We start from the raw sequence: 22,424 nt of genomic DNA, 5'->3' as shown, positions 1-22,424 counted from the left end.
AGGGACAAAGGGAAACCAAAGTTGTAGCAGCAGTGCGAGCTTTGTCCTCAAAAAACACATTACTGAATGAATTTATAAGTATTGATCACTCATGTGTCCATGACTGACACATGTGGGGCGACGTATTTGTCAGACATAATCATGTGCACGAAAGCGCTTTTGTCCACGCCCTGTGTCTTCGGTCCCACGGGAGACGCGGTGCCTGCACGCCCTTTGTCTTCGGTCCCACGGGAGACGAGGTGCCTGCACGCCCTGTGTCTTCTGTCCCACGGGAGACGCGGTGCCTGCACGCCCTGTGTCTTCTGTCCCACGGGAGACGCGGTGCCTGCACGCCCTGTGTCTTCTTTCCCACGGGAGACGCGGTGCCTGCACGCCCTGTGTCTTCTGTCCCACGGGAGACGCGGTGCCTGCACGCCCTGTGTCTTCTGTCCCACGGGAGACGCGGTGCATGCACGCCCTGTGTCTTCGGTCCCACGAAAGTGGTTTTGTCCACGCCCTATGTCTTCGGTCCCACGGGAGACGTGGTGCCTGCACGCCCTGTGTCTCCGGTCCCACGGGAGACGCAGTGCCTGCACGCCCTTTGTCTTTGGTCCCACGAAAGTGCTTTTGTCCACGCCCTGTGTCTTCGGTCCCACGGGAGACGCGGTGCCTGCACGCCCTGTCTCTTCGGTCCCACGGGAGACGCGGTGCCTGCACGCCCTGTGTCTTCGGTCCCACGGGAGACGCGGTGCCTGCACGCCCTGTGTCTTCTGTCCCATGGGAGACGCGGTGCCTGCACGCCCTGTGTCTTCGGTCCCACGGGAGACGCGGTGCCTGCACGCCCTGTGTCTTCTGTCCCACGGGAGACGCGGTGCCTGCATGCCCTGTGTCTTCTGTCCCACGGGAGACGCGGTGCCTGCCCGCCCTGTGTCTTCGGTCCCACGAAAGTGGTTTTGTCCACGCCCTGTGTCTTCGGTCCCACGGGAGACGCGGTGCCTGCACGCCCTGTGTCTTCGGTCCCACGGGAGACGCGGTGCCTGCACGCCCTGTGTCTTCGGTCCCACGGGAGACGCGGTGCCTGTACGCCCTGTGTCTTCGGTCTCACGGGAGACGCGGTGCCTGCACGCCCTGTCTCTTCGGTCCCACGGGAGACGCGGTGCCTGCACGCCCTGTGTCTTCTGTCCCACGGGAGACGCGGTGCATGCACGCCCTGTGTCTTCGGTCCCACGGGAGACGCGGTGCCTGCACGCCCTGTGTCTTCTGTCCCACGGGAGACGCGGTGCCTGCATGCCCTGTGTCTTCTGTCCCACGGGAGACGCGGTGCCTGCCCGCCCTGTGTCTTCGGTCCCACGAAAGTGGTTTTGTCCACGCCCTGTGTCTTCGGTCCCACGGGAGACGCGGTGCCTGCACGCCCTTTGTCTTCGGTCCCACGGGAGACGCGGTGCCTGCACGCCCTGTGTCTTCGGTCCCACGGGAGACGCGGTGCCTGCACGCCCTGTGTCTTCGGTCCCACGGGAGACGCGGTGCCTGCACGCCCTTTGTCTTCGGTCCCACGGGAGACGCGGTGCCTGCACGCCCAGTGTCTTCGGTCCCACGGACAAAAGAGCTTTCGTGCACATGATTATGTCTGACAAATACGTCGCCCCACATGTGTCAGTCATGGACACATGAGTGATCAATACTTATAAATTCATTCAGTAATGTGTTTTTTGAGGACAAAGCTCGCACTGCTGCTACAACTTTGGTTTCCCTTTGTCCCTCTAGTCCTGCCGCGCCCAGTTGAGTCACGAGAACAATCGATATAGTACACACACAAACCAGCATAGTATTCAAGCAAAATTGTGATCCAATGCAGTTCACACACAAACCAGTATAGTATGCATGTGAAGTTGTGAACCAATGTAGTATGCATGCAATCCGAATTATTACAGCCTGTTTGCCCCCCAGAGCGCTATCACCAAGGCAAGGTAATCCCTCGCAGTTTTGGTGTGCGCTCTTCCAGTTAGTTACAGGTGGACTATTTAACGGCCTCCAGGGCCTCCAGGACCTCCAGCCTTTGGAGGGGGGGCACTGAAGGCTGCTGGTGCTGACTGCTGGCACAGAGGTCCTGGAGGCTGTTAAATACACACTTGTAACTAATTGGAAGAGCTGCATTGTAGTACACAGTGGGTCTCAGTACATGGTGTGTGTGCGTCTCATAATCAACAGAATCCCAGTAAATACTCCTCTTACTCAAGACAAATATTTGCCTGCATTGCAGAAGATATCAAAAGTATTTAAAGAAAAGGTCAATGTAAAGGTTGAATAAATACATTTCTGAAGTTTTAAAGGAGTGTGTGTGTGTACATGTGTACAGTGTGATGTAAATGAAATGTAATGATTTTAAGTAAATTTAAATTCAATCATACTAAGTTAAATGAAGAAATCCTTAATATATAAGAAATTAAAATGATCATGGCAGCCTTTTGTTAGTTTGATAACTCTCAAGGGTTAAACCAAAGGCTTATAGCAGTAACCTACAGAAATAGACAATGAACCCCATGATGTTAAGTAAAATAAATACATATTTATAAATAAATAAGAGTGCAGTTTTTCAAACCAATAAATAAGAAACAAACATAATAAGAGGACAATGGTGAGTACTAAACACAGAACTGACTTTCAAATATTTGAAAGTTTTATTAAAAATGTACTTTTCACAAGTTTTTAATTTCACAAAAAGAGTTGTTGCAAAAGACAAGTCATGAAGCCCCTGACTCAGTCGCAGAGGGGGCTTTAGAAGCGGGACGTCCTGTCTCTCAGCACTGCGGTGGGTTCTTGCAGGGAGCTGTACACTTCTATCAATCAACACACACAACTAGATCCTGTAATGATTTTGTATTTATTACCAAAATACCTGTACAAAACTCTGCTCTCTCATGTTCACTCCATGGCCATTCACTTCTACCTGGTCTGATTCACGGGGCTCCCAACATTGCCATTCTTCAGGGACCCCTTCCTGGCCAGCTCTCTCTGTTTCTCTGAAATCACAGAATCGCCACACTGTTAACTGTCGGTCTGTGGAAAACCCCACCGTCTCAAAACCCAAACATGCCCACAAGGTTTTCCCATTCCAATCTACACACGCACACACACAAAGGCAGGTATCAGTTGTTCAGTGTGTCATTCCTTCTGCAGTACGCGGCCAAGGTTGTTGCCCTTCCTGTCACAGCTACCTAGCTAGCTGCCTAGGAGACACTCAGTCCTAATTGCTCTGAGGGAAAACACAAATAAACTAAGCTGGAGCCTGGAGTAGCTGTTTTGCAGGAAATGGCTTGAATTCCTGCCAACCAGCGCTGAGAGGTGGCTCGGAGCGCAGCGTGTCGGGCTGTGTGCTCTGCATTTAAAGCAGGGTCTCTTGTGGTTGGGAGCTGCAGTAGCTGACAGAGTGTGGCTCAAGGTTAACTGGGTTTATGTGGGGATAAAAAAACAGAATTAGTGCCCAGTAAGTACTGGTGGAGTCTGCAATTCATTTATGAAGCACTGTCCCTTAACACTGCCACCATGGCCCAGCTATGGGGACTTTACCTCATACACATAAAAAGACAATATTGAAATAAATAATCACTCTCTTAGGCTTTCCCTGAACTGGCAGATGGTCATGGCCATTGCAGACGGTACTTGCCCAGAATCTCTGCTCTGGTTTGATCCACTTGCCTCCTGCATTTCAGGGGCCTTTAAACACATTTTTATTATTTAAACACAAAACTCAACGCTTTCACTCCAGTCAGTATAACAAGTGACAAGAGACTGTGCGTCGGCTAAACGCATAACATCAACCATTCGAATCCCCAGCTCACATGCTCCACATCAGAGATAGTAACATGTTCTTGAGATGGCACTGAAAATTGCTCTTCTTTCTGCTTTATGCAGCGTTAAGCCACCAGCATTAGGGCTAATTGCTGGGATACATTTCAAGACAGTACATTTTTATGGTCAGATCAGTCTAACAACTAGGTTCTTTGTAGATTTTTTATGACATTTTTTCAAACCCCATATTGATGCTGGTGTCAAGAGTTTTAATGAAATGTCTGTGTTCCATAAGCCATAAACCTGCTTACAATCATAAGCCAAGGGAAGAAAATGACCCATAGGACACTGTACCCATACATTTCTCACCTTCAGCATTAACAATCCTCTTGAGAATATATTATTGCACTGATAGTATGTTAGCTTTACAAGCCATTCATGCAACATACAAAATAAAGCTGCACACTAAGAGCAAACAACAGAATGTGAATGGAAACAAAAATTCTGGAAAAAACTAACACTGAAGGTATAAACTGGGGGTGAACTTCTAACCTTTAATTTCAGAAGTACCTTGTATAATACACTAGATAAAAATAGAAAATTCATAGGGTTTAAATTAATAAACAGGCATGCAAAATTCATAGAGAATAATGCTGACGGGGTGGGGTAAGATGCCACTGTAGATATTGAGAGTAAAACATAATATTATGCCAAAGACATATTTACAAATGCACAACCAACTACATTTTAATATGGAATGTAGGATTCAGGAACACGGCTAACAGAACTTATTAGGTGAACATTCTGTATCATTCTGTGACTAAAGGCAATAATAAGATGCAATTACAGGATACACCAAATGATGCAATTTCCAAGCAAAATTGTAAAGTATCTAAGAGACAATGCAAGTACAATGAGAGAATATTGCTAACTTAAGGTAAATCTTGGAAAGTAAATCTGTTTTTTTCTGCAGTTTTTATTATGAACTAGTACTTTGTAAAGAAAGCTAAAATAAAATGTATTATTTTTGAGATTTCCGAGATTCAACCAATACTGGAGGCAAATTACAAATATGAACCAGATATGTTCCACTGACAAATGTACTGTAGTTACAATAAGTGTATAGTGTTGAATCTCTGTCCATGGTGCGGAAGTACTTCCAGTAACAAAACATCACATTATTAGTTTACCCTGAAAAAATATAGAGTATCATAGAGTGCTGTTTCTTATTTAAATAATTTGATATTACATATATAAATAAATACATATTTTTTATTTGTAACATGAAAACTATGGCGTCAAGCAAAAGTGTAGTTTTAGTTACAAAACCAGTAACTCCAAATTTTAAGGAGACAATTGGGAAACCATTTTATAGTCCATGTTTTCTGCCAAAAACATGGGACAGATGTGTTGTAGGTGATGTGCTCAGTGTTATTCTGCAACCAGTGACAAGCATTTAATCTTTGAATGAGACAAACTCCTATTCCATTTATCACTACAGAGAATGCTGACAAAGCAGCCTGCACATGAAGGTAAACGAGAAAACCTGGTCTAAACATCACAATTAAAAGCCATGTTAATTAAGCAGAAAAGACTTCGGCCGTCAGACTTGGACATGCATTTTAGTCCGAGCTAGACGCTTAGTTTACCTAAATAGACACCAATTATTGTATCATCCATTTTAGATCCCAAGTAATTTATTTCCCTTCCAACACAATTCACTGTAGTTGTCAAGTACACATGATACACTGCATCCAAGACTTGCGATGGTCGGACAGTGAAGAACCTTGTTACTGAGAATATGTGGCCAACACATCACTATCAGCCTTTGATGGATGGTTTTTCATTCTGTATTTAAGTGGATTTTTTTCCCCCCAAGCCTCATCATTACAATAAACAGGATTTACTGAAATAATACTGTTAGAATTAAGAATTTGATTGCCTGATTGATTCACTTACTGGCTGTTTAAGAAGGCTGCTCAAATGCAATGATATGCATTTCAGATGTTGCCGTAGCCCTGGACAGAAATACAGCAGAACTGCTGACCAGTGTTTAGATCATGTGTTTGTGTTATAAAAGGCACACACTGTAGAGGCTTTATAGCTGCAGAGAGTCAACAGACTGATTGCTAATGATAGAAAGTGGTCATCCAGTCCTTCTGTACTCCACAGATCTGTGAAATCTGCTAGTTAGGTTTGCTAGCTGCCAACCTTGCCTGCAAAGATGAGCGCTGAGGAGAACCAACAATCGGCTTTCCTTTCTAGATGTATATGTGGGCTGTGTCTTAGGGAGGTAATAAGTAACTGAGAAATGAACATTGGAAACACAAACCTACATGAAACACCCCTTCTGAAGTCGTGTCCTGGTGTTTAACGAAGCATGCTGTGCCTTTACCCCTCTGTGTTACCTGCCTGAAACAAATATGTACAGCCTTCTCTTTGACAAACTTTGATAATGTATCGGCCATTCTTTTTAGGTGTTGGGGTGAAGTAGGGAAAATGTATGCAAGCTTCGTCACTGTAAGACTGTGCCAAATACAGAAATTAATAACGTTCTGAACACTAGGTTTGTTTGTATGAACTACTTATTTATTTGAATAAATTAATCGTCAATTCAATAAAGCCTCACCTATTTAGCACTTTATGTTGTCTATGGTCTGTCTCGTTCAACACCACTCGACCACATACATTTACAGGTGGAAATCCTGTCATTTTAGGAGGCTGAGAAAGTAATCAACACCATTAAACAGTCCTGTCTCTCTCTCTCTCCCAATTTGTAGCAGGGGTCCAGCGAGAGCCCATTTAATCATTAATGAGAGTAAGTCCTGAGCAGAGCCAGCTATAGCACTGCCTCCGCTCACACACACACACACACCTTACAGCAGCAGCTCACAGGGGATTCCCTGGGTAGTGCAGACATTACCCTCTGTCACCCAGGGCTCAGCAAACTTCAGCAACGCACGCCTCTGCTCACAGCCTCCACTGAGGACTCCAAGCAATCCTCACACACGCATCTTGGTATACTACATACAAATACATGGACACAATGCAAATATAATGGGAGCCTCACAGCTGGATATGTGTTTTTGAAACGCACACTATCCATAAATCAAGCCCCCACCCCAGACACGAGGAGAGCTGCTGTCTGTACTGCACATGAAAGCAGGCAGCCCTAGCCCAGGGAGGACAGGTCTATTTCTTGCCACGCTTGTAGCCGAACAGTGTGTGACATTGTTTCAATTCAGGGAGGTGGGGGGCGGTTTTTCATGGCAACATGGCCGCAGAGCAGAGGCCCGCCTGCCCGTGTGCCGCCCCTGGGCGCTGGTTGCCGCGGGTGACGCTGTACACAGAGCCGGCTGCGTGTGTCGGGTGTGCGCTTCAGCTGGGTGCAGAGTAACACACGAGTAGTGACACACGCAGAGTAACACACGAGTAGTGCAGCTACACCAGAGAAAGCTGTACTCCGTGCGTTTGTTTGGGGTGTAGTGACGGGTCTGCAGCGCTTCCTCGGGACGATGCCAGCGCCACACAGGAGCGGGCCCGGGAAAGCCAAGCAGGTAACGATACGCTGGGACTCGCAGTTGAAACCACTAGAGAGATCATGCGGGACGTGTAAAACAAGCATCAAACAATATAAAGCTGACTGAAACGACTTTCTGTCTGGCAATGCGACTTTCTTTTGTGCACTTTTTCATTTTGCACAAGAGACCCGGGGGCCTTTGTGTCTGCTCGTTGCCTAGGCAATCCTCGTCCACAACGTAAGGTTACGCTGGTTTCTGTGCTTTAGCATGTATTTAACATGTATTTAGAAATGCATACATAAATACGTAGTATATACATAAACAGAATAGTAGTACAACATGGATGTGCCATGAAATGTAAATTGCCCTAAAATACACAATCGAAAGAGTAAAATTGGAAATTGGCTGTTACAGTTGCTGAGAATGAAGTGTTCGTCCTTGGACAGCAATAGTAGCCTGTAGTCCAACAGGTGCGGTGGACAAATCTTCACAATATTGAGTATCATCATGTAAGCTTATACTTATCAGTAGGGAACATCATATGTACCTGGCTGTAGAAATTGTTGTTTCAACTCAAAACAATGCAATAAAAACATACAACATATATACATTTATTTCTCTCTTTTTAATAATCCCGCAGGTCTCAAACCAAGTGCAAGCCCACACAACAAAGGCTGCTCCTCTAAAGCTTACAAAAGCTACAAGCAAGAAGAAGGTAAGACACATTGCAACACTCCTGCCCCAAAACAAGTGTAACATTATTCATGAGGAATGTGTCAATGCGTCCCACTGGTTTGATCTGCTTTCTCCAGGGTCCCGGGAAGATGCTCATGGTCTTCCCAACCTCCCCCCCTTGTTCTACCTGAAAGAGGTTAAGAAATTAACATTTGAAGCTGATGCCAATACAGCTATGGCATTTGAAAGGCAAAATATTTACTGTTATGCTCGAGTTCTGCATAGCAAAGCAGATCACATGCTTAAAATGCATATTCGAGATTCAAGGTTTTTATAGCAAGGGACAGGGAGGAAGCAGCACAGATTATTATAAAACCTTGCTGTTTCCTTATATCCCTGAAATGTTGAATGTACCATTTGAAGGTGAAGCCCCGCCACTGAGAATACATTTACACCGCAGTGGTATTTGTATTTGGAGAGCTGCCATGTCTAGGCGTTGTCTTTCACAGGATGAAGATGATGGAACAGAGATGGGGGATGGGACAGAGGAGTGGATGCAAGGAAAGACCCTCATCAAACCACCGGACCAACTGGATCTCACCGAAGCTGTATGTACTGCTTTAGGAAACACCATCCGGTCCCACCCATGACACTGATATTAAACCTCTGAAATGCTTGAGTACCATTGCTGCACAGCCACAGTTGTTGCTTTTGGTTCTTGGCAAGTGAAAACATTAATTGAACTCTGTTTTCAATCTGTAGAACAATTATGCACTTTTCATTAGTGCTTTGTGCCGATTAATCTGATTGTAATAATCAAATGTACCCTATATTAATCAGGATGTAGTGGCCTTTGCCTACTGCCAGTTTGGTTTTCTTCTGTTTCTAGAGCTATACTGTTGCCTCATTCATATAGAATAGTCTGTAAACCCATTCAGTATGTATGTTTGGAAACCTCTGATCTATAATCTGATCAAGCAAATATGTCTGCCTTCAAAAAGACAGATTGTACAGACATAAGGAATCCAACATCATAGTTTAATTTAACAGTAATAGACTGTATAACAGTAGACAATGTATACAATTGTGTAGTAAATGTAATGATACTCATATATAATACAGCAATATTTTCTTAGCTGTTGCTGAAGGGACCTGCGAAGAGCTGTTTTGTTTGCTCTTTGTAATTCCCTTACCTCAGTTACATCACAGTAATTGAATTAATGCATTTTTAAATGTCTTTACTGTTATTTATTATGAAAAATGTAATCCATTGTAAAAGATCATGCCTGATCACAGTCAATTTGGTATTTTTCTGAAGTGAAAACTCAAGTTTTTCAACTAGGTGCTCAATAAGTGCTCCAGTTACTTAATACCCCAGTAAGATGAAATCAGCTCTTCACTGGCTGCTTTATCTGTGATGGTCTTTAGGCTTGATGGCACATTGGCCTTATGACGTTTAATTTCTCCCACAGTGTCTGGTGGCAACATGTTCTGCATTACCCTTTAAATATATACAAATGGTAGCACCATGGCTATATTTTGCAGACATTGAATGCCACTAGTATCTCAGTAAACCACTGAATCTTTACATTCCTGCCAACAAATGTGCTCAACGTCATCAGGTCTCTTACCAAGCTCACTAAGGCTTTATTGCAGGGATCACTTTTATGTGTTCTGCAGACTTGGACACCATGCCGACTGCAGTGACAATAATCAGCTCCTTTACTGTGATATGAAAGCACACAGGTCTTTTGTGAAATTGTCAATTTTAAAAGGGTAATAATGAATGAATCTATTTCTTTATCTTAGGAGCTGAAAGAGGAGTTCACACGGATCCTGACAGCGAACAACCCCCATGCACCTCAGAACATCGTCCGCTACAGTTTCAAAGTCAGTATCACAGAAATGATTTTGAAATCTGTATAATTGTTGGTGTTTGCAATGCACGTATGGATGTTCAGCTTGTTAAAGTAGTAGCAGTGCTCAACAAGAAGTGCGATGTTCTTTAAAAAAAAGGCTCCCACTCTGGTTTCTGGGAAAACAACGTGTTAAGATATGTTTAGTTCCTGTACTTTCTTTTGGAGAAAAAGGAAAATAAATCACACTAAATCGTTGGGCTCTATACCTAATAAAATGTTGACATATCACCTGCATTGGTTTATGTAGGAAAAATGCTGCCAATGTTTGAATTGTTGTAATATATTTCACCGAAAAACCTTTGCAATTCTCTTCAAGGAACGGGCATACAAACCAATCAGCAGTGTCGACCAACTGGCTGTCCACTTCTCACTCAATGGGCATATGCTACACAAAGACTCTGATGAAGCCAGGAGACAAAGAGCCAAGCAGGATGTCTCAGAAGGTATAGTATGTCCTGTACACCAGGCCACCTCTTTAATTAATATATAATCAATTAAACATTGAATGATCTGATGTTTTGTTTTGCATGATTTGAACTGTGTAGTAAGAAAGTAGAATCTTCTTCAACATACCTGCGAATGCTACTCAAATAACTGTTTTGTAAGTGTGTCTTTGGAAACTATGAATGACCATTGATTCAATTATGTATTTATTTGTTCTGTGTTCAGAAATGAGCCCTGCCGAGTCCACCGCAGCAGAGACCGAGGAGGATAAGCCAGTAAGGGGATTTATTTATCAAAATCATGGAAATAGTTACATTACGCCACAATAGCCCCATGTTGTGTGTTGACTTGTATGGCTAATTGTTTGTCAGCTTCCCTGCTTTCAGTTCCTGTCTTGAAGAATAGTTATATTTCTGTAATTAAACAGTTTCCTATAGTGTGTATTAAGAGGGCAAGTCACAGTCACAATGTAGTAGCAAAAATGAAAATGCAAGTCATGAGAAGACTGAACTATGACCCAGCCGCCACACAATCACAAATAATATTTCTGTATTTCGTATATGAATCCGACAACAAGTCATATGATTTTAACTTGTGGTTGAAAGGTGGGCTTAAGTTTTGCTCTGATATGGGTTTCTAGCAGAGAAAAGATCATTCCTGTTGTCTGTGTCACTAGATAGCTAGGTGCTTTTACAAAGGGAACAATATGATGTTGGGAAAATAATAATCTTGTTGATCGGTGGTACGTTGGGCTCAGCATGCTCATGTCGTGTTCTTGCGGCGCTCATCTGATCTGTGTGCTCACAGGCTGGTGGGGAGGAGTCAGGGGAAGCGGAGGAAGGAGGCGGCGGGGAGCGTACGGAGAGCGCCGAAAGCACGACCAAGAAGGACCAGAAAGTCACCAATCAGTTTAACTTCAGTGAGAGAGCCTCCCAGACACTGAACAACCCTCTCAGGGTAAGCGCAGGGCAAGGTGCACATGAGGGAAGGGGATGCGTTAGTTGTGATATGTATTGATGTATGGATGTATGTATTTACTTATTTTTTGTATTCTTTATTCTTTACATTTTTAACCGCATTTGTGTCTAGTGGTGCTGTACCACCACAGCCATTTCAAATCCTTACGACTCGCAAAGTTCTTGGTGGTATTCAGTAATGACAGTGAAGCCAGTTAGGTGACTCTGATTATATGGTGTGCCTGCGGATCCAGTGATACACAAGGGCCCCTTTCACAGTGGGCCCAATTACCGAGTCAGTACCATATGTTAATAGAGGCACGCCATTAAAGGAACAGGACTGTGCAGGTGGAGGAATGAAGGCAGTGTGCTGTACAGAGCGACATATATATATATGGGGGGTGCTCACAATGCATACATCTGGCATCAGTCATCGTTCGAGTCTGGACACATCCTGAACGCACACCTCCTCGGTAATATAGTAGTGCACACCATGCCATGCCAAACAATGAGGCTCATACACGTAGTATTGCGGTACAAACATAATATTGTGGCTGTAGTAGTAATAAATATTACCCAATACCCATAATTGTCTGGATGTATGGAGGTTGTCCCAGAATCAAACATAACAGTATGTACATTACTGCTGCTGTGTGTCCAACACAGGTGTGTAGCACCTAGTGCTGTGTAACCACCATATCCTTTTTGATTTCCATACATAAGCTTCTTTTCATCTTTTGAAAATATAGTGCTTACAGTGCACAAAGGGGATGATTGTTTATTTATTTTACTTAAGTGTAATTAAATTCAGTGCATATTTGGATTTCTTCTTCTTCTTCTTCTTCTTCTTCTTCTTCTTCTTCTTCTTCTTCTTCTTCTTCTTCTTCTTCTTCTTCTTCTTCTTCTTCTTCTTCTTCTTCTTCTTCTTCTTCTTCTTCTTCTTCTTCTTCTTCTTCTTCTTCTTCTTCTTCTTCTTCTTCTTCTTCTTCTTCTTCTTCTTCTTCTTCTTCTTCTTCTTCTTCTTCTTCTTCTTCTTCTTCTTCTTCTTCTTCTTCTTCTTCTTCTTCTTCTTCTTCTTCTTCTTCTTCTTCTTCTTCTTCTTCTTCTTCTTCTTCTTCTTCTTCCATTTAGTTTGGGTGAATTTAATAAAAGATCCACTCTAACTGGATATCAATGAGTTCACGTTCCTTGAACCGTGTTATTGAAATGCAATTCTAAGAGAAGCTGTGTAAAAGCCTTATTAATTGCCTTTGTTCTACTCTTATACCATGTATGTGTTTATATATACCTAGGTATGTGTATGTGTATGTTCTATGTATTTGTACTAGGAAGCTAAATGGAAAACAAATTGTTGGTAGTAGTGCCATTGGGTACTTTTATAGCACTGGGAACTGTGAGTTTGCAGCCAATACCCCCCAAATTGGGACTTCATGTCTACAGAGTCAATTGTATCAACTGAGTTTTAAGTGGTGGGAGCTGCGAACATTACGAGTGTTGCGATCAGCCCCAACATCAGCTGTAGCTGACCCCATGTGATATGATACAATTTGAAGTCTGCATTTGACCTCGGTCTTCGTATATGTGGACACACATTTGTAAACATAGCATAAAAGCCCAGAGGTCAAATAATGTTAAAATAGTCCTGTTCAGTTGACTGGTATAACTTGACGCAATATGCAATACTTACATTTAGTTACATAATAGTTTCATTTAGCCCCAGTTTCACTTACAGTCTGATATGCTTTCTGATAAAATAATATAGGCTCTGTACCCCCTGAATCCTCTGCAAAGAACACCCTCATCACAGTTTTTTGTTGCAATTTTTTTCCCCAGGAAAGAGGATCGCAGACCGAGCCGCCTCCCAGAGCAAACTTCTCAGCCACAGCCAATCAGGTTTGATCTGAGTGAACCATTAGCAGCATTTTCAGCTAATGCTCTAACAGTGTTATTTGAACATGTGCTAATTTCCCTTACACTGCCCTGAGTGTTTAATATAGAAATGAAGGAATATAGTGCTCCAGTTGGCAATTTGCAAAGCAGTTGTTTTGCAAACACAGATAGTAATGATACACCTTTTAAAATATATTTTTTCAAACTATTTGTAATACAGGTTCACAATCCCTTATCTGAAACCCTTTGGGCCAGATATGATTCAGAATTGTTCGGATTTCAGAAAGGTAGTACAGTATATGCACTTTCAATTACGGTAACACTCCAGCACGGTCGGTGGCAGAACCCCGTATGCAAACACATTACAATTTTAAGCAGCAAATGTTCAATACAACTTCAAACGTAAAAGCAAACAGTTTTGGAGAGCACCTGATGCACATGTGACTGCTAGGAGTGCTGAGGCTGTAATACGTTCACCCCGCACTTCTCCAAACCACCTCCAGAGGTCATAGTCTCCTGAATATTTGTTTCCTTTCCTTCTAGCCTTCAGCACCACTTCACCTTGTTAATTAATGGTCATTGATCAATTACACCTAATTATCTCACACACCTGTCCTCCATAGCCAACGTCCTTCGGGACTGTGTATTTAAACCCCTTTGTTCCACAGGGTAATTGCTAGATTTTGTTAACGCTACCGTGACAATCTTGAGCCTTCTACTTAGTATCTATCTATCTATCTATCTATCTATCTATCTATCTATCTATCTATCTATCTATCTATCTATCTATCTATCTATTTATCTATCTGCCTGCCTGCCTGCCTGCCTGCCTGTGTGCCTTTCCCTTTTTCTTGAGTCTTGGATTTCCTACATTACCCTGGTTGCCTTATCCCACGACCTGTTGCCTGTCTCTTTATATCACCTATATATTTCACTCCACACCTGGGTCTTAGACTCTGGGCTTCGAAGGACTTATTTATAGGTCACAGCCTTGAACAAACCTGCCAGAGACACAATTGACACCACGCAGTTTTCAGAACTTTTCGAATTGAGGAATTGCGGATAAGGGATTGTGTAAGGGACCTGTACCAGTCTTTGGGGTCAGTTTAAAACTTTATTTTTCAGTTAGGGAATGTATCTGTCACAGTCTGATCCATTTGGGCCATGTGTCCAGCCTATAATAATTCCTCTTCACCCTCCCCACTGCTCCTGGTGGCTGGACGCTGCTCTGCTACACAGTGGAAAATCTACGATTCGTATCTTGAGGAGCTGGAGAAGCAGGAGAAAAACAAGGAGAAGCAAAAGGCCACCCCTACGAAAAAGGAGGAGGGGAAAAACAAGAAGAAATCGATGGTGATTGAGACTCAGGTATTCTGAAACTGTTTCCATTTGAATGCAGTCTCTTTCAAAAGAGATGCCATTTAGAAATGATGTTTATTACAAGAATTAGTGAAAACATAACATAATTAACTATACTGAAGGAAGGTAAAGTAAGAAACATGGATTACACAAAATTACACCCCCACAGTTTGAGAGCATTTTTATTATTAAAATATTTAAATATAAACACGTGCACACCTGATCAGTCTTATCATGGGTGAGCTGGAGAACTCATCTGATGGAGGGTAAATACTGACACATTAGTTTTGAACTTATATGTTATTTAAATGCCTTAGGACAACAAAATATCAACCCAGTGATCTAAGGGTATGATCAGGAATGGAGCAACATGCATAGAAAATGAGTTTCTAGACCACTAAGACAGTCCTCTTTTTTTTATAGAAGGCTTAACAGAAATTAATCTCGTATCACGTTATTTACTATGGAATTACTTAAGAATATTACATTTTACGTTTTGAAAAGTAATTATTTAAATATATATTTTGAAAAGTATATTTTGAATACATAGAAACACTTGATGTTCTTAAAGAAATTACTATAGGAATTAATGTATTCCAAAGGTATATTATAATATTGTCATTTACAGTAATATCATTGTGTTGTCAAAGCACATAATTTTGGATTTCAGATTTGGAAACAATATTGGTTCCCTCTGTATGCTTTCAGCCTGTCCTATGCAGTACGGTGGCCCAGTAGGTCCTCAAAGCACGTTGTTTTGTTGTTGGATTCATATGTATGTTTTAATACATAATACATAATAATGTGATATCTAGTTAAAGACTGGACTTTTGTATATTTCCTCAGAGTGATGACATCACTAAGGTGGGCAAGGTAGCCAAGATCATTGAAAGAATGGTGAACCAGAACACATTTGATGACATTGCACAAGGTATTTGTTTCCCTTTGTATCATTAGGCTGTAATCAGACTGATTTACACATCTTGTTTCGATAAACTCCTCTTTCGACTCTGTTCTTCCTCTTTCTTCTGTGTTTCAAAAAGACATTTCACTTTTCAGATGCATAATAACAGATATTTGTGTATGGATTTCCTCCCGCCTTCAGATTTCAAATATTTTGAAGATGCTTCTGATGAATTCAGGGAACAAGAGGGCACTCTGCTCCCACTGTGGAAATTCCAGTATGATAAAGCTAAAAGACTGGCAGTGACTTCCCTCTGCTGGTGAGTGGGCTGGATTGCCCTATTTTCTTTTATTTAGTTATGTGCCAACTTTATATGAGCAGTCATTACCAGTACCCCAAGGGCAGCTGCACCATGACATGATTTTTAAAAACTATTATTATTGTTTAAGCAACATGATTTGTGTTGGAGCTGATGGCTAATGATGATATTCATGACCAAGTCATGCACCTTCAGCTAGAGAAGGAGTCTCTCTTTCATTATCTTTCATTACCTATTGTACCAGTAAAGAATTCAAACAGTCTATTACTGTCACGGTCCGAAGGACTGGAGACGTCAGGAAAACGGGGGACCCAATTGAGGGCGAGGTAGAGGTGGTCAGACAAGCGTGGGTCAGATATTGGCGAGACAGGGGAAACAAAGGCTTGGCAAGATGTAATCGAGACAATCAGGCAAAGAGGGAATCAAGTCCAATGTCGTGGTCGAGGGGTAATGCCAGAGGTCGAGGATACAAAGCTTTAAACAAGGCACAAGGAGACTGCTCGGAGATGTAGGTAAACTGACAAAACTTCACAGTGAGTGAGAGTCAGGGAGGGGTTTGTAAAGACTGGTGGGAGAAGCAGATGATGGAGAGCAGGGGTGTGGTGAAGATTGAATGAGTGACTGACTGAAAGCTGGCAGAGGAGACCGGTATGGAGAGGGCGATGGCGACCTCTGGTGGGGACATGTAGAGGTGCATTTATATTGTGGTTGTCACAATTACATTTAGTCACATTAAAAGCGAACATGTGACAATCTGAATCTGAAATGACCTCAGCAATGACACCCCTGTATTTGTATTGTATCTTATTTCTTATATTGTATTTCAGTGCAGTATTTCCTATGGGATTAGTGCTGAATGCACTAAATGCTCAGTAGCACTGAAAAGGCTAGTTGCTGTGTGGATTTAATTAACATTGTTTAAAGATTGAAATAACCATTATTCTATTCTGATCCATTGTTCTATTTACTTCTGTCTGTTCTCTGATCTGCATGAAAGACCTTGAGAAGTCCTTTCAGAAATTGAATTTGCTGGAATAAGGGCTGAGCAAAAAAAGAGAATTTCAGAAAGAACTTTCAGAATAGAATCATTACAATCAGCATATTGAAACAGGAAAAAATGTGAATTATTTATTTGTCAATCCCCACAAGTGATTTTAGCAAATAAGACCCATTTTGTTTGCTAACTATCTGTTTGGCACTGAATAAGATTTATTTTGAGGTTCTGACCCCCTGCTTGTACTAGTGTGTATGCGAAAGATTAATTCAAACAAATTGGCTATACCATTAAATCAGTATTGGTTTAAATGTGACTCCTGAGTGTTTTAGCTCTGTTTTCTGTGATTGTATTAGTGTCGACATTGTTCTTTTGACTGTCCACTAGGCAGCACTGTTACCTTGCTGACAATGTTACTACTAGGCTACATGTTGCTTAATTATTGTGATTTCCAGCATCTGATAATAGATCATTGATTTATAATAACAATATGTATATTTCTGAACCTGGCAGTATGGGATGTTGAACAATACATCTATTTTGTCACACAGAAGGTCAGACCACTCAGTAGTTTTCAGATATTCTCCATCATTACCCTTCAGAGCTTAAGCAACATTTTCCAGTAACTTTAATGAGGTACCACCCTAAAGCCAAGTGTGTGTTTTGTCTTTTGTCGAAGCAGCTGGCTTTAAAACGGGGTTCAGCAACCTTTCATAAGTAGTATGCCATTCAACTGTTTTTCAGCTATTTCTAAGGGCCTGCATGCCACTGATCATTTTACATTAACAAAATGTGTACAACGATGCCAACAGTTTTGATAGATTACATAAAATATATACTACATATAAAATGCACGTCTTATTGACTGAGTGTGGACCTGTCCCTGCTTTCCTTTGCTGAGCGGCCCTATCTCTGGTTCATATTTGGATACTTTTAGTTGCACACAGGCCTGCGAGTCATCCGTTGTCAGGCAGCTGCCAGAGGGACTGAGGATTGACTTAATGTGTGACAATATCTGTTCACAGGGATAGGTGGATCTGAAGGCTGAAAGCAGTGCAAACGCAACTTTCTTTACACGGTCAAAGTTCACTGGCAGTGATGTCCAGCAGGTCAGAATGGAGGTCCCATTACCATCCTCTGATTCAAGCGACTTCCGCAGTTCTCAGGATTTAGATGCCCATAAATCAGAACTCTTTAACTCGCCCCGCAGGCGGATATTTAGCTCGTTAAGGTGTGCTGTGAAGTCTGTCGGAAAAATGCATTTCACCAGCCAACTGACGTCCTCCAGTTTGAGGTATAGTTGGCCCTTTTCCATTAGAAAGGTCTTGATTGCATCAATACAGTCCACAAAATGCTCTAAAACCCTCCCACAACTTTTCCATCTTACATCGCTGTGCAGGGGAATGAACTTGTATGCACTGTCCATCTCCTCAAGCAGGGATTTAAACCTGTGTGTCAATGCGGATTGAGCAACCAGGACATTTGCCATTATCACCATGGGTGGTAGCCATCACATTATTAAAGATTGGATTTAGAAATCTTTGCACAGAGATTTTCCTAGTAAATGATACAGTGAAACGATGTGGTGTATCGATGGGGTGGCCAATTTGATCTTCGATTAGATTAACAAACCCCTTCTGTTTTACCGCCATAGCAGGAGCTCCATCTGTTGTGGTTGTAACAATAGTTATTGTACCTGTGTTGTGTAGGGACAAAAGTGAGTGTAACACTGGCAGTAGAGTGAAGAGGAAGTAAAGCGTGTGTTGATTGAGTTAAGAGAATAATGGAGTTGGGTCAATTATTACTTAGAAGTAAGTAGATAACATAACAGTGGTTGCGAAAAAATGACGGATGTCGACCTCTCGTATGGTGTCCATATTAGAACATCCTCACTGCTCAGCGTCAGTTGTCACAATCACTTGGCTTTGTGATCAACACTCGGTAAGTTTAGCGTTTGCCCGCAGTTATCACTCGTTTTTGATATCACCCATCAGCTGTCACTCGAATTTAATGTCAGGTGTCACTCGAATTTTGTGTCAGGTATGAGGAGTCACTCGGTTTTTGTATCAGGGATCACTCAAAATCGGTGTCCGGTATCAGAGTGTGTGTTCTTTCTGGGACTTAATGTAATAGCCAATCAAGTGGCTGAACCGAACCGTCTTTACTCTTATTTCATTGGTCCTTTTGTTGAATAAATTCAAATTCCTCTCTCCAAGATGGCTGAAATGAGTGGACGTCTAACTTAACTTTTTTTGTAACATCCTTTTATTTAACTTAACTTGCTAAACAAAATAGAAATGATATGCCTATTACATGTTAACACTACTGTTATCATGTATAAGGGGCCATTTAATTAAAAAATAACAGAAAAAAGAAATCATATAGCAGAAACAATAATTTATATACCAAAGTGGATATATCATATACCAGAAAAAGTCACGTTGCACAAAAAATATATACCAAAGTCACATGCTGGAGATGTTGGGTTGGATCCTTCACAGGTGTCACAGGCATTAGAGCCGAGTGAGGGAGACATCGATGTCGATAATCATGCGCAGGCATTAATCAAGATACCATTCATGAATCCTAAATTAAAGTTTACAAGTGTACACTCTGAGGCTAGTGTATATGTTGCTCGCTATGTTTTATTGCTTGATGTACTTTATTATTAATAGGCTATACTTTTATCATGTTGGTGTTTTCAGAAGAAGGTCATTATTACCCAAGGTGGCGGACTCAAAGTCTCACTCGCAGCGAATTAAAGATTGATGATTCTTTGTTCTTTTTTAACAGGAATCAAACCTATAAAGACCTGTTTGCAGTTGGTCATGGATCCTGTAAGTATCCATTTTACTTCAGAAATAACTTTTAAAAGTAACGTTGAAGCCCACAGGAACTGTACAGATTGTGTATGTATGTAGATATGTAAGTATGTATTGGTTTTTAGTCTATGTTTAGAAGGCAGTCTAACTTTAACACTAGTCGAATGCTGTATTAGAATCAATTTCAAGTCTTAGGTTAGGGGCCGGCTTTGTGGAAGGCTAGGGTTAAGGTTTCTTTAACTAGTAAAACTGGCCATACTATGACTGGGTAAAAGAAGCATTGAGCACCACTTTTGGGCAGTGTTTAGGTCAAACAATCAAACTTATAAATACTATTTTTTGTGTTTTCTGCATTATTTGGGTAAAAGTAGTAAGCAGTAAGTGTTGAACTCAGCTGTGTTACAGTGGCGGTTTCCCACAGTGGGAGTTTCAGTGAGGCGTCCGAAGGCAGCTGAGTTGGCTGAAACAGTATTTATTAAAATGTCAGACTGCCTTCTCTGGAGGGAGGTTTAATGGGTGCTTTTATACGGGCTGACAGGTTCATAGTGGGATTTCGCAGATCCTCGGCTGCTTAGCCCATCCTCACTCCTCTTGGGGTGCTTTCTCTTCAGAGCCAATAGCTTGTGTAACAGATGTCAGTCAGTGGCGTTACACAGCCAACATCTCCTGTCCTTTAGGCAGACATCTGTTCATTGAGAAATACTTCCAAATAAGTTTTTATTTAAAATGTGTATTTATGAATTTGTTTATTTATTTATTTTTATTTGTTTGGTTGTGCGCCTATTGTACTGGTGTGTGTCTCGCAAGCTACGCCACTGTCGCTTTACCTCCTCAACTTCAGTGACGATATGAAAAAGAAAATACTTAATCACATAAAACCTACACCTCACCATAAAGGTACAGAAGCAGAGAGCATGGTTCCACATTCAACTATTTATTTGAAAGTGCAATTTTGTGTAAGTAATGTAAGTCACATTTGTGTAGTTTCTGTGCTTAACCCCTTTCTAGGAAAATTCTAGCTAAATCAATAGGTACCATTCATGCCCATATATTGTCTGTCTATATTTATTTGCTTTCTTGTGTACTTCTTCATGGTTAGACATGCAGATGAGAAGCTTTTTCATCAGTCCACACCTTCCTGACCGTTTTCATTTATCAATGTCATTTTTCACGCACATACTCTGATCGAATCAAACTTGTTTTGATTCCAACATCGTACGACACATTAGTTTTTTTCTCTTTTCACACGTAAAAATCGGATGCATCATCAGATCCAGTGTGCAAAGGCCATAAGAGATGCAAGAAATTTAGCAAATCAGGCATGGGAATATAGTGTGTCTGAGTATTGAGCCTGGAGCACTTACAAATTAAACGTAGCGGCCAAGATCATCTCATAAAAATTGTACTGTCCTTGTGCACATTTCAAACCCCGTGGGGATATAAAGAATGGGAGTTTCTGCCAATTTGCTTATTTTTTCTCCTTTTTCCTGGCACATATTTAAATCAAGTTGCTGACTCAGGATCTCTCTGTTCCTAACTTTGCACATCGCTGCTGTTTCAGTTGGCACGCACGCCTTCCCCGCTGAAGTTATGGATATATGGCCTTCTCTCCACAGATGACTTCACCAAGCAGGGCCACGGCATGCTGCTATTCTACAGCCTCAAGAACTCCACGTTCCCGGAGTACAGCTTCCCCACAGACAGTGGCGTGATGTGCCTGGACATCCACCCAATCTGCCCATACATGGTGGTCGTGGGCTTCTACGATGGCAACGTGGCCGTGTACAATCTGAAGGAGGAGGGCGAGCAGCCGGCATATAAGAGCACAGCAAACACTGGCAAACACACCGACCCCGTCTGGCAGGTCTGTCTGTGTGCCTGCCTGCCTGCCTGCCTGTCTGCCTGTCTGCCTGCCAGTCATGGAATCTTTACCATGTTTCCTTTCCTGTCTGCTGTTTTCTCTTACTTTTGGGGTTTCCGTATGATTCTCTCAATCTAATTGCATTAGATTGTACATTTTAGAAGATCTGTCATACAGTGGGATTCTAATTAGTGCAGTATTGCTTTTCTTGATCGTTTCATTTAAAACATTGTTCTACAATAAGATGGAAACAAAGGCAGGAAGGAAGTCTAAATCAATCAGTCTATAACAGTATGTACCAACATGGCTAGGAAGCATGGCTGTATGTGTCCATCAGTAGTTAGCCCTTGTGGCAGTGTTCGCTGTGTGACACACAGGCTGGGTGCCCGCTCTGCTGTTCTGTCACCCTTGAGTCTACTGTGGATCTATTAATAGAAAAGCAATGCCACGTGTGTGTGTGAGGTAGCTTTGTTTTGTGTATGTGTGCAGTTTGTGTGGGCAGCAAAGTCTGTCAACACACCGAGTTCCCCAGGTGGAGAGGATCCCCAGTGTCCGTCCAGAAGGCGAAACAGTAGGGAGATGAAAATAGCCCAGGTTCTTACCACTGAAGGAAAGCAAAGATTATCCTTAACAGCCCCTTTTCTGATAAAGAGCTTAATAGATAGCTATGTCGATCAGTAGATAGATAGAGGATGTTAATCTATCTGGTCCTCTTGAGAGCACAATATGTGCATTTATAGTTTCATACACATTTTAAAATGTCTCAGATTTATATTGGGTATCAGTTCCTTTTTTAACTCTCTATATTGTGGAATTTGGTGTTACCAAGCAACTGCAAAAAGGTCACCTATGTGGCAAGAGTTTCTGTGCCCTGGCTACATGAGTCAGTACAGTACAGGTTTCTCTCCCCCGCCACGGGGAGAGCTGAGATGGATATGAGTCAAAAAGCAGCATGGGCCCCGCAGACAATCATTATGCTTGTTACAGGGTAA

General features: G+C 42.1%; 1 protein-coding gene across 1 annotated transcript in view; it reads left to right on the top strand.

Moving 5' to 3' along the window:
• Positions 1–7,079: 7,079 nt before the first annotated feature.
• LOC136754665 (dynein axonemal intermediate chain 1) overlaps positions 7,080–22,424 on the top strand; it is a 32,806-nt gene continuing 17,461 nt past the window's right edge. The window contains exons 1-13 of the mRNA XM_066710695.1: positions 7,080–7,325; positions 7,930–8,004; positions 8,474–8,572; positions 9,774–9,854; positions 10,200–10,326; positions 10,553–10,602; positions 11,135–11,284; positions 13,117–13,176; positions 14,413–14,541; positions 15,379–15,463; positions 15,638–15,755; positions 19,543–19,586; positions 21,188–21,435. Of these exons, the coding sequence (XP_066566792.1) occupies positions 7,284–7,325; positions 7,930–8,004; positions 8,474–8,572; positions 9,774–9,854; positions 10,200–10,326; positions 10,553–10,602; positions 11,135–11,284; positions 13,117–13,176; positions 14,413–14,541; positions 15,379–15,463; positions 15,638–15,755; positions 19,543–19,586; positions 21,188–21,435 (1,308 nt within the window). The 5' untranslated portion in view covers positions 7,080–7,283. The remainder of the gene's footprint in view (positions 7,326–7,929; positions 8,005–8,473; positions 8,573–9,773; positions 9,855–10,199; positions 10,327–10,552; positions 10,603–11,134; positions 11,285–13,116; positions 13,177–14,412; positions 14,542–15,378; positions 15,464–15,637; positions 15,756–19,542; positions 19,587–21,187; positions 21,436–22,424) is intronic.

This window comes from Amia ocellicauda, chromosome 8, assembly GCF_036373705.1.
Source record: "Amia ocellicauda isolate fAmiCal2 chromosome 8, fAmiCal2.hap1, whole genome shotgun sequence".
NCBI classification, from domain to species: domain Eukaryota; kingdom Metazoa; phylum Chordata; class Actinopteri; order Amiiformes; family Amiidae; genus Amia; species Amia ocellicauda.
The sequence above is the reverse complement of the archived record's forward strand: the minus strand, read 5'-3'. Positions and strand labels throughout refer to the sequence as shown.